This window comes from Lepidochelys kempii, chromosome 8 (assembly GCF_965140285.1).
Source record: "Lepidochelys kempii isolate rLepKem1 chromosome 8, rLepKem1.hap1, whole genome shotgun sequence".
NCBI classification, from domain to species: domain Eukaryota; kingdom Metazoa; phylum Chordata; order Testudines; family Cheloniidae; genus Lepidochelys; species Lepidochelys kempii.
The window spans coordinates 95255162-95267877 of NC_136387.1; the positions used below are offsets into that span (position 1 = coordinate 95255162).

General features: G+C 46.8%; 1 protein-coding gene across 2 annotated transcripts in view; it reads right to left on the reverse strand.

The window, feature by feature from the left end:
• Positions 1-12716, reverse strand: part of ACOT11 (acyl-CoA thioesterase 11) — a 66200-nt gene that overhangs the window by 11330 nt on the left and 42154 nt on the right. For both annotated transcript variants that reach the window (XM_073357612.2, XM_073357611.2), the window contains exons 9-11: positions 10493-10612; positions 9333-9477; positions 4755-4810 (exon numbers count right to left, since the gene is read on the reverse strand). In XM_073357612.2, coding sequence (XP_073213713.1) covers positions 4755-4810; positions 9333-9477; positions 10493-10612 — 321 coding nt within the window. The remainder of the gene's footprint in view (positions 1-4754; positions 4811-9332; positions 9478-10492; positions 10613-12716) is intronic.

Below are 12716 nucleotides of genomic sequence, written 5' to 3' on the forward strand. Positions count from 1 at the left end.
CATAACAGATGTAAAACTGACCAAAGGCCAGCTTCCCACTTTCCTGCAGATCAGGGGCAGCAGTAAGAAGCCTGTTAGGGCAAGGAAAATTCAAGTCCAGAGAAGAGCCATTAAGGATCTAGAAAACAGGGCTGGCTCTAGGCCAGCAAAACAAGCAGGTGCTTGGGGTGGCACATTTCTTGGGGCGGCATTACGGCGCCAGCCATGCTGCCCCTAGAAATGTGCCCCCGCTGCCCAAACAGCTGTTTCGCGCGGCAAGCCTGGGAAGGAGGGAGGGAGGGAGAAGCCGAACGGTGGCGCACTTGGGGGAGGTGGCGGTGGTGGAGCGGAGGTGAGCTGGGACAGGGAGCGGTTCCTCTATCCCCCCCCCTCCCCTGTTACTTCCTGCGCTCCCCTGCCCACCCTTGCTCACCTCTGCTCTGCCTCCTCCCCTGAATGCGCTGCCTCTCCCTCGCCTGAGAGGGAAGGGGGAGAAGCGGAGTGACGGCACATTCAGGGGAGCAGGAGGAGCGGAGGTGAGCTAGGGCGGGGGGTTGCGGTGGGGGGAGCTGCAGGAAGCAATGGGGGGGAATGCGGCGGAGCCGAGGGCAGGATGAGCCATGAAAAAGAAGTGGGGGCAGCCAAAAATTTTTTTGCTTGGGGCGGCAAAAATCCTAGAGCCAGCCCTGCTAGAAACCATGATCTATGAGGGAAGAGTGAAAAAACTGGGTTTATTTAGTCTGGGGAAGAGAAGGCTGAGGGGGGACATGATAACAATTTTCAAGTACATAAAAGGTTGTTAAAAGGAGGAGAGAGAAAAATCGTTTTCCTTAACCTCTTAGGCTAGGCCAAGAAGCAATGGGCTTAAATTGCAGCCAGGACATTTTAGGTTGGACATAAGGAAAAGCTTCCTAACTGTCAAGGTGGTTACGCACTGGAATAAATTGCCTAGGGAGGTTGTGGAATCTCCATCATTAGAGACTTTTAAGAGCAGGTTAGACAAACACCTGGCAGGAATGGTCTAGATAATACTTAGTCCTGCCATGAGTGCAAGGGACTGGACTAGACGACCTCTCGAGGTTCCTTCCAGTCCTACAATTCTATGATTCTCCAAAACCCAGTCAATTACTGGTCTTGGATGCAACTAGGGCTATTATCAAGGTTCTGCAGATACTCCATTAAGCTGAAAATAGCAGCTTCCAGGGGGAAAAACTGACTATCCAATATGTTACTTTTTCACTGCTTGAGGGGACAGCATAAGGTGTGTGCACTCTTGTAATAAATAATAAAAAATAATAAAATTTTGCACTTTTTACCCATAGTTCTAAAAGAGTTTTACAGAGGCAAGCGAGCATCATTATGCCTGTTTTACTGAAGGGGAAACTGAGGCACAGAAATTCAATGATTTGTCCAACTCTTACAGCAGAGCCAGGAATAAGGACAGCAAGAATACAAGGAGCAATACACAAATGGAACACATGATCAAAGTGGTTTATTTATTCCATCTTACCCACTAAACTGTACTGCTTCTCTTGTCCTCTGAGAGCACCAAATATTCAAGATCTTTAATCCTGGCTCTGGACAAATGCTTGGTAGTCTTGGGCAAATCACTTAGCTCTGCCTCAGTTTCCCCAAGAATAGAGTGAGGTTAATAAATTCTTCCCTTCATGCCCCACAGGAGGGAGATAAAACTGAATGATTATAAAGCACCTCTAAGATGCGTAGCACTAGAAAAGGGCTAATCACTATGATTATTACAGATTGATCTGGTCTAGCTATGTATTTTTGTGTTCTGTATCTGTGCAGATATTATAGTGCATTAATCACCAACGTATCTGGATATTATAGTGTGTTTTGACAATAATGGATGTATAAAATAAGCATAGCCCTGTGATGCTTTGTTTTATACACAGTTTCTACTTCTGAATTCAGACAGTTTCTCCTGTGCTGTCCCTACCATCTTCTCTCTCTCCAGCTCCCCTACAGAGATCTGCGTTATGTCTGTGTCTTCCTAACATTCTATCGTTTGGCACTACACCACTTAGCCCTCAAGTACCTTTTCACAGAATCGTGGGAATGGGACCTCAAGAGGTCATCTGGTCCAGCCCCCTGTGCTGAAGCAGGACCAAGTTCATCTAGACCATCCCTGAAAAATGTTTGTCCAACTTGTTCTTAAAAACCTCCAATGAATTACAGAGATTCCACAATCTCTGTCGGATCATCATCGTCTTTATAGCAGCCCTTAACGTATTTGAAGATTGTTATCAGGTCCCTCCCCCAGACTTCTTTTCTCAAGACCAAACATGCCCACCTTTAACCTTTCCTCATACATCAGGCTTTCTATACCTTTTTTCATTTTTGTTGCTCTCCTCTGGACACACTCATATTTTTCCAAAAGTGTAGCACCCAGAACTGGTGACAGTACTCCAGCTGAGGCCTCACCAGTGCTGAGTAGAGTGGGACAATGACCTACTGTGTCCTACCTACAATACTTTGTTCATACACGGCAGACTGATGCCTCTTTAGCAACTGCATCACATTGTTGATTCATACTCAGTCTGTGATCCACTATAACCCCCAGATCCTCTTCAGCCATACTACCACCTAGCCAGCTATGCCCCATTCTGTAGTGCATTTGATTTTTCCTTCCAAAGAGAAGTACTTTGCACTTGTCTTTATTGAATTTCATCTTTTGATTTCAGACCAATTCTCTAATTTGTCAACGTCGTTTTGCATTCTAATCCTGTTCTCCAAAGTACTTGTAACCCTCTCCCAGCTTGGTTCCACAATAATCACACTTTCCACTCCATTATCCAACTCATTAATGAAAATATTGACTTGTACCAGACACAGGACAGACATCTAGAGGACCCCTCACGAATACCTCCAGTTTGACAGCAACCTGCTGACAATTACTCTTTGAGTACAATCATTCAGCCAGTTGTACACCCCTCTCATAGCCATTTCACCCGGAATGCATTTCCCTGGTTTGTTTATGAAAATGTCATGCGGGACTGACATTTTCCTTACTTAAAAATTCTCTCTCTCTCTCCAGGTAGATCATGTCTACTGCTTCCCCCCATTCACCTGGCCAATAACCCTGTCAAAGGAGGAAATCAGGTTGGTTTTTGCATAATCTGTTACTTGGGCTTGACAAATGCATGGTGTCTATTTCTTATAACCCTATTATCTCTAGGTGCTTACAAACTGATTGTTTAATAATTTGTTGCATATCTTTCCAGGTATCGAAGTTAGGCTGACTGGTCTATAATTCCCTGGGTCCTTTGTGTTCCCCTTTTTAAAGATAAGTACTATGTTCATCCTTCTCCAGTCCTCTGGGACCTCATATCCTCCATGAGTTCTTGAAAACAATTGCTAATGGGTCTGAGATTGTATCAGCTTGTTACTTAAATATCCTAGGGTACATTTCATCAGCCCTGCCAACTTGAATGCATCTAATTTATCTACATATTCTTTAACTTGTTTTCTCTCTATTTTAGCTAGTTCCTTTCTCTTTGTTGCTAAGATTGCGTTAAGTATCTGGTCACAATTTACCTTCATAGTGAAGACAAAATGGACATTAAACACTTCATCCTTCTTGATGTCCATTATTAGCTCTTCCTCCCTGTTAAGTAGCAGCCTACAGTTTCCTTCATCTTTCTCTTCTTCCTAATGGATTTATAAGCCCATTTCTTATTGCCTTTTGTCCCTTGCTAGCTGAAACTCATTTTGTGCCTCAGACTTTCCGATTTTGTCCCTCCATGCTTGTATGATTCTGGCGTACTCATCCTTAGCAACTTGTCCACGTCTGCCCTTTTTGATAGATTCCTTTCTGATTTTCAGATCCTTAAAGAGTTCCTGATGGAGCCATACTGACCTCTTACTATTCTTTCTATCTTTCCTTCACATTGGGATAGTTGGGTTGCACCTTACTACTGTCTCTGAGCAACTGCCATCTCTCCTGCACTCCTTGGAGTGTCTTTCTGCTTCACGCTGAACTCAGCGCCGAATACTTTGGGCTAGGAAGGCAACTGGGAGTCCGGCCTGAAGTCTAATCCTGTTTCCAACACTGACATGCTGGGGTGCTTTGAGGAAACCACTTGAACTCTGGACTCAGGTTTCCCCAACTGAACTCCCGGAGTGCTGGAAGGTTAAGTTCCTCCAGGCTTTGAGAAATCCTCACATGGAAGGTGCTATGTAAGTGCCAAATATTATCACAGCCAAAGCGTACAACCTCTCCCCCACACATAGGTGCTGACTTCCTGCGTTCCCGGGGGGTGCTCCACCCCAGGCCCTGACCTCACTCCACCCCTTCCCCCAAGGCCCCCGCCCCGTCCCTTCCAAGCACCGCTCCTCCCCCGCCCCGCACCTTCCGTATGCTGCTACACGGCGGGTGGGAGGAAGGGGGAGGAGCTGATCAGTGGGGCCTGATGGCGGGTGGGAGGTGCTGGGGGGAGGGGAATTAGCTGATCCACAGGGCTGCCAGTGGGTGCTGAGCACCCACTATTTTTTTTCCCCATGGGTGCTCCAGCCCCGGAGCACCCATGAGTTGGTGCCTAGGCTCCCCCCACCACCCACCCACCAACCCACCCCTCTGCCTTCCATGGTACAGAAAGCCAGGGGTTACCTTCAATTATCCCAGCCTTTACCGAGTTACCCGCATGTGATCATTCAGAGCAGAACACGGACTGGAATAAAAACACTGTTCTATTTAAAACACCACATTCCCCCGTTATTTTTCCCTGCTTAGTTTGAGGCGGATCCGTTTCACTCACCTGTCCAATCGGATTTTTTTTCTAGCACTGGCTTCTCGGTACCGTCTCTCGCCATCCTGTGGAATGGAAACACGTTCCTTAGGTTAAAGTTTTGGAAAAATAATTAAAATTAAACGTGTCGACCGGAAAAAGAGATTTTTCAGCATTAAGGAAGCGTATGCGTGAACCAATCCCGCAGCCTCTGCTGGTCTTGGTAACGGCCATAGCTGGGGAAATGCATGGAATGTAAATGGAAACACAACACTGATCTTGTCCACGCTCTGGCTACCAGGTTTGTTCTTGGTTAGCTCTAACCAGGGCTATTGTTTGCACACACTATGGTTAACACATGGCAGGCAACCCTAGCTGTTACCAGTGTCTTGCCCCCACCAGCAGCTTAGGCTAGGACTGTCTTCCGGGCAGCAGGTCCCCAGCACTGGGTTTGTTGTTGTTTTTGCAGTATAGACAGAACCTCCCAACTGTGCCTATGCAACCAGGCTTGCTGATTCTCCCACCGAGCAGTCCTCTCAGCAAGCCATCTCACATGCTTGAGGTAAGTGGGAAAGCGGGATACCGGGAGGAAGCACAGGCAGGAATGTCTGTGAGGGGAGGGCTCCTGCCTCATACTGAGAATGAGGGGCGATCAACAGGTTATCTCAAGTGCTGATATACAAATGCACAAAGCCTTGGAAACAAGCAGGGAGAACTGGAGGTCCTGGTGATGTCAAGGAACTATGACGTGATCGGAATAACAGAGACTTGGTGGGATAACTCACATGACTGGAGTACTGTCATGGATGGTTATAAACTGTTCAGGAAGGACAGGCAGGGCAGAAAAGGTGGGGGAGTAGCACTGTATGTAAGGGAGCAGTATGACTGCTCAGAGCTCCGGTACGAAACTGCAGAAAAACCTGAGTGTCTCTGGATTAAGTTTAGAAGTGTGTGCAACAAGAGTGATGTAGTGGTGGGAGTCTGCTATAGACCACCGGACCAGGGGGATGAGGTGGATGAGGCTTTCTTCCGGCAGCTCACGGAAGCTACTAGATCGCATGCCCTGATTCTCATGGGTGACTTTAATTTTCCTGATATCTGCTGGGAGAGCAATACAGCAGTGCATAGACAATCCAGGAAGTTTTTGGAAAGCGTAGGGGACAATTTCCTGGCGCAAGTGCTAGAGGAGCCAACTAGGGGGGGCGCTTTTCTTGACCTGCTGCTCACAAACCGGGTAGAATTAGTGGGGGAAGCAAAAGTGGATGGGAATCTGGGAGGCAGTGACCATGAGTTGGTTGAGTTCAGGATCCTGACGCAGGGAAGAAAGGTAAGCAGCAGGATACGGACCCTGGACTTCAGGAAAGCAGACTTCGACTCCCTCAGGGAACGGATGGCCAGGATCCCCTGGGGGACTAACTTGAAGGGGAAAGGAGTCCAGGAGAGCTGGCTGTATTTCAAGGAATCCCTGTTGAGGTTACAGGGACAAACCATCCCGATGAGTCGAAAGAATAGTAAATATGGCAGGCGACCAGCTTGGCTTAATGGTGAAATCCTAGCGGATCTTAAACATAAAAAAGAAGCTTACAGGAAGTGGAAGGTTGGACATATGACCAGGGAAGAGTATAAAAATATTGCTCGGGCATGTAGGAATGTTATCAGGAGGGCCAAATCGCACCTGGAGCTGCAGCTAGCCAGAGATGTCAAGAGTAACAAGAAGGGTTTCTTCAGGTATGTTGGCAACAAGAAGAAAGCCAAGGAATGTGTGGGCCCCTTACTGAATGAGGGAGGCAACCTAGTGACAGAGGATGTGGAAAAAGCTAATGTACTCAATGCTTTTTTTGCCTGTGTTTTCACTAACAAGGTCAGCTCCCAGACTGCTGCGCTGGGCATCACAAAATGCGGAAGAGATGGCCAGCCCTCTGTGGAGATAGAGGCGGTTAGGGACTATTTAGAAAAGCTGGACGTGCACAAGTCCATGGGGCCGGACGAGTTGCATCCGAGAGTGCTGAAGGAATTGGCGGCTGTGATTGCAGAGCCACTGGCCATTATCTTTGAAAACTCGTGGCGAACCGGGGAAGTCCCGGATGACTGGAAAAAGGCTAATGTAGTGCCAATCTTTAAAAAAGGGAAGAAGGAAGATCCTGGGAACTACAGGCCAGTCAGCCTCACCTCAGTCCCTGGAAAAATCATGGAGCAGGTCCTCAAAGAATCAATCCTGAAGCACTTGCATGAGAGGAAAGTGATCAGGAACAGCCAGCATGGATTCACCAAGGGAAGGTCATGCCTGACTAATCTAATCGCCTTTTATGATGAGATTACTGGTTCTGTGGATGAAGGGAAAGCAGTGGATGTATTGTTTCTTGACTTTAGCAAAGCTTTTGACACGGTCTCCCACAGTATTCTTGTCAGCAAGTTAAGGAAGTATGGGCTGGATGAATGCACTATAAGGTGGGTAGAAAGCTGGCTAGATTGTCGGGCTCAACGGGTAGTGATCAATGGCTCCATGTCTAGTTGGCAGCCGGTATCAAGTGGAGTGCCCCAAGGGTCGGTCCTGGGGCCGGTTTTATTCAATATCTTCATAAATGATCTGGAGGATGGTGTGGATTGCACTCTCAGCAAATTTGCGGATGATACTAAACTGGGAGGAGTGGTAGATACGCTGGAGGGGAGGGATAGGATACAGAAGGACCTAGACCAATTGGAAGATTGGGCCAAAAGGAATCTGATGAGGTTCAATAAGGATAAGTGCAGGGTCCTGCACTTAGGACGGAAGAACCCAATGCACAGCTACAGACTAGGGACCGAATGGCTAGGCAGCAGTTCTGCGGAAAAGGACCTAGGGGTGACAGTGGACGAGAAGCTGGATATGAGTCAGCAGTGTGCCCTTGTTGCCAAGAAGGCCAATGGCATTTTGGGATGTATAAGTAGGGGCATAGCGAGCAGATCGAGGGACGTGATCGTTCCCCTCTATTCGACATTGGTGAGGCCTCATCTGGAGTACTGTGTCCAGTTTTGGGCCCCACACTACAAGAAGGATGTGGATAAATTGGAGAGAGTCCAGCGAAGGGCAACAAAAATGATTAGGGGACTGGAACACATGAGTTATGAGGAGAGGCTGAGGGAGCTGGGATTGTTTAGCCTGCAGAAGAGAAGAATGAGGGGGGATTTGATAGCTGCTTTCAACTACCTGAAAGGGGGTTCCAAAGAGGATGGATCTAGACTATTCTCAATGGTAGCAGATGACAGAACGAGGAGTAATGGTCTCAAGTTGCAGTGGGGGAGGTTTAGATTGGATATTAGGAAAAACTTTTTCACTAAGAGGGTGGTGAAACACTGGAATGCGTTACCTAGGGAGGTGGTAGAATCTCCTTCCTTAGAGGTTTTTAAGGTCAGGCTTGACAAAGCCCTGGCTGGGATGATTTAACTGGGAATTGGTCCTGCTTCGAGCAGGGGGTTGGACTAGATGACCTTCTGGGGTCCCTTCCAACCCTGATATTCTATGATTCTATGATTCTATGCTGCTGATGCTACTCTGTGTAGGTGCCTGGCCTGTGGGGAGTCTACCCTCTGAGGAATCAGAACAGGGGAGTTGATCAGGTTTTTCCCAGAATGCACAGATGCAACAGAGCTATGCAATGTGGTAGAAGTGGATACCTAACACAGCCAGCGCATCTGTGCTGTGTGGGAGAACGGGGGTGGGGGGCGGCGGCGGGGAGAACCTGCTGTGCAGACATCTCAGTTGTGTTTGTTGTAGCCAGGACACACGTGCATCCCAAACTGGTTACAAAAAACGTGGTTGTACTTGTTATGTAGACAGGGCCACTGGCTGAAGGCAAGTTAGCATTGTACAGCTATTTGACTTAGTGTGGAGGATACTGGTTAAATGCTTGTGTTGCATTACTTCCAGGCTCCCCTGCCACACTCTGCTGGGCAATGCTGCTGCTTGCCAGTTACTATGCTGGCTGTGAATTTCCTCCGATTTTCCAAAGGTGCTGATATAGCACCAATGGACTTACAGCAAATATTTCAGTTTTACTGCCATAGACATTAACATTCAAGTCACTCTACTGATTTCACAAGAACTTTTTAAACACACGAGTCCATCTCCTTCAGATTCCATGATTTGTTTAAATCCACCATGGTTACTGAGAAATTCATTACAGTTGACTCAGCATTGCGCAGTATCTGAGATCTGCTGCTCCAGAGCCAGCCAACCACGATAGCAAGCTGCACTTGTTTCTCAGTGAATTAGATAAATGCAATACAATTAAAGGCTGCCAGGCTTGGGGCAAAACAAGAGTCAGCTACATCCTACTTCCCCAGATTCTTACATCACTGCACAGGACCACCGATGTGGGCAAGAAGAAAAGGAGTACTGTGGCACCTTAGAGACTAACCAATTTATTTGAGCATGAGCTTTCGTGAGCTACAGCTCACTTCATCGGATGCATGCCATGGAAACTGCAGCAGACTTTATTTATACACAGAGAATATGAAAAAATACCTCCTCCCACCCCACTGTCCTGCTGGTAATAGCTTATCTAAAGTGATCATCAGGTGGGCCATTTCCAGCACAAACTAGGCCCCGATTATGGTTTCCATTCTTACCCCAGCTTCTGGTTTCACCATCGGAAGGGTACTGGGCTGACCCTCTTGATCCAAGACAACAAATGTCATAAAGGCACTGTTGATATGTCTTCGACTAACTTCCATTTCCTGTCGATAGGCCTCGACACAAACGCCAACCTCCATGCTGGAAAGAAAAAATGGAAGCAGATCACCTCTAGTGCCTGGGGCATAAAGCAACACTACTACCTACCGAAAGGAATCCAATGTGCCATACATTTCATTGCTTATTTACCAATAAATAAGCAGAGAAGTCTAAGAGTGGACCGACTAGATCAGTCCAGCTCAATCTGGAGGACACGAAAAAGGCCATGACTCAAGCAGAGTGTGTGCAGCTTTTCAAATTTTGATGCAAGTTTTCAACAACATTTGAAATGTCAACGAAAAAGGGAAATCTTTGCAATGAAATCTGAAATTTTCCCCTCCAGTTTTTTGACTAAACCTGGTCACTGGAACTGGACAAACCACTCTATTACGTCAAGTAAATTTTACCCACCGACACATAGCTCCCATGGATTTTAATGGATGTTGCATGTATTTTGTCTGAGAGCAGATTTAGGGTCCAAAAGTCTATTTTGAAAATTCAGTGCTTCTCATATGAGATTTAAGGAGGTTGATTTTGAAAACCCACAGTAACACCGATTTTTTCCTGCCTGATGTTTAAACCTGGCCTGATCTATGTAGGAAGGAAGTAAATAAAGACACACAGTGATTGGCTGCAACAGACTAGATGATTTAACAGGTCTTTTTTATCTTTTATTTCTATTAATTTATTGATTGTGAATTTATTTTTATTTGAACCCATTTCAAGCTATTTGAGCCAATTCAGATTTATTCGCAGAACGATCTACAACCCGAATTTCTGAATCAACCTGATTTTACAGTCAGTAATGTATTCTGCAATTCAAGGGGAAAACACTGCTCTGCCTATCTGTTAACATCCCTTTATGTAGAACCAGATATTGAAATAGTTTTACAACAGATATTGAACATTGACAATTCCTTCCTGTTCAATTATTTTTCATTTGTGTAAATCCAGCAGTCAATAATTTTCACAGTTGTTTCTAAAGACAAGAGTGCAAGCTTCTGTTGAATGTTCTTATCAAAATCCATTCAAAACCCTGAACCAGAGAAAGATGTACCTGTTTTTGAATGCATTATTAACAATAGCTTTTAACAGGAGACGGTCCCCAACTTGTGATGGTCCCCTGAAATGGAACATTTCAATGGTCTTCAGAGTGGGGTGGGCATGGCACAGCCGGCTGTGGGAAGGGAGAGAGATTTGATTTTAAAAAATGCACTCAAATGAGGAAACTATTTAGCCAAGCCAACATATCAACCAGTGTGCATGCCCTGCTGCTGGACAGAATAGCAGACCTGCACAAGCGTCTGTGCATAAAAGGGAAACAACTCAAGCCAGAGAGCCCTGAGAACAGGACAGGAGGCCGGTTCTTGCCAGGTGATACAGGTATATGCAGCCACCCCAAACCAAATACTTTGATGTGGCCCAGCTATCACCATTACACAGTCCCCAGCAACACTCAGCCAGCCTGAGATATTTGGGGCTATTTGCTGCCCTCAGAAAGGCGGCCATTGAGGTCTGTATTCCCCTGAGAACACATCATCTTTTGCCTCGGCCCCAAGCCTCTTGGCCCTGATTCCCCATGTTGTGACTAATCATTCTCCAAGCTCAGAGGGTCACTTGTGCAAAGAGAAGCACCCTTTTCCTAGCCAACAAATGACGGGGACCACACTCTGTGTTTCCCATGCGGCAGGGCAAAACTCTGCCAATAAGCCACGACCAGATCAGCTCATTACAAGCCAGTCTCTGTAGCCAGGTCACTGGTTATACCCCCTTTCCACTCAAAGAAGGATCCTTACCTCCCGCTTCGTCACTAGAGCTAGAGAGAAAGGAGCTTTATTTAAATAAACGTCATCTAAAGAACAGAGTCCTTCACAGTGCATCTTCCTCCTGCTACTGCACTGCAGTGTTAGCATTTGGTAGGCGCCCAAATGATGGCGCGGGACTTGGGCCCACATTTATTTTGGCAGAGAAGCAAGAATGCAACAGTCACACAGGCAGTGGAAGGATACCAGCAGCCAACCCAAGTGCACCTGGAGCGCTGTGTACATTTTATGATTAAATAATTGGGCTGGGGGGTAAGGGGGAGAGAAATTTGGTCTGAATCTCTACCGGTGCCCTTCAAGTGCAGCTGTTCTGGGGCTATCGTTCCCATTCCACTGTAAAAATCAGAACAGAGATTACTCCTTGTTCAGTACAAGTCAACCTGAGAACTCAAAGTTAGTCTCTGAAGATCAAAAAACTAAAACACAAAAAAAGTAGATGATGAAAAATGAGATAAGACATTTAACTCCTTCACTACCTCCCCTTCCCATCGCATCACACACAGAGGATGCAGAATACCCATAATTAATGCATACAGAGCACCATCTAATGGACAACTGCTGATTTATCTATGACAAAATACATTAGTCCTGGACGTCCTTCAAGGTTTATAATAAATATCGCCCAGTTCTTATATAGCTCTTTTCATCAGTCACTCTCAACGTGCTTTATGAAGGCGGGAATCATCACTATCCCCCTGTCTACAGATGGGGAACCAGAGGCCCAGAGCAGTGAAGTGATTTGCCCCAGGTCATGAAGAAATGTTTCCAGGATCACAACAATACACGAGAAATCTCTCCCTGGTCACGACATCGCACCAGACTATGCATTTGTACATGAATCAGAAACACTGCCCAGCTTTGCAGAAAAGCTGCTTCCAAACACACACAGGGGAAGAATCCTCACAGGGGAAACGTACTGCTACCGTCAGGCCAAGGGTGTTACGCTCCCCACAACAGAGCTGCCTCACCAGAAGGAAGGCGCACATGAGACCGTGAAGCCACAGTCAAGCTGATTCTGTGGGATTTATTTCGATGGTGTGATTCCCACCTCATGTGAAGTGAGGCTTATGGGACCCAGAGACACCCCCCTATCCCCCATGTCATCTTCCACACCTGACACAATGTGTTAAACCTTGTGGTGTGATGCAATGACGACATCGTGACATAGGAACTTGTCTCACTAGGCAAACGCCAAAGATGGCATCCCTTAGTCAGGCAGTCTATCCAAAGCTGGCTCCCCAAGAGTAGCACTCGGGAAGGGCAGTTTGAGTCCACCCCATCTCAGGCTGTGAGGGCTGGGCCTAGTCAGTATGCAGGGAGGAGATCCGCAAAGCTACATTGCCAGAGAGAGACAGTGCTCTTGGCACCTCAGTGGTGGCGCTCTTCCCTCCGACTCAATGCCAAACCCAGGCCCAAGCAGGGCGCTGGAGTGCTGGGCTGTTGTAGGCCCAATGGCCT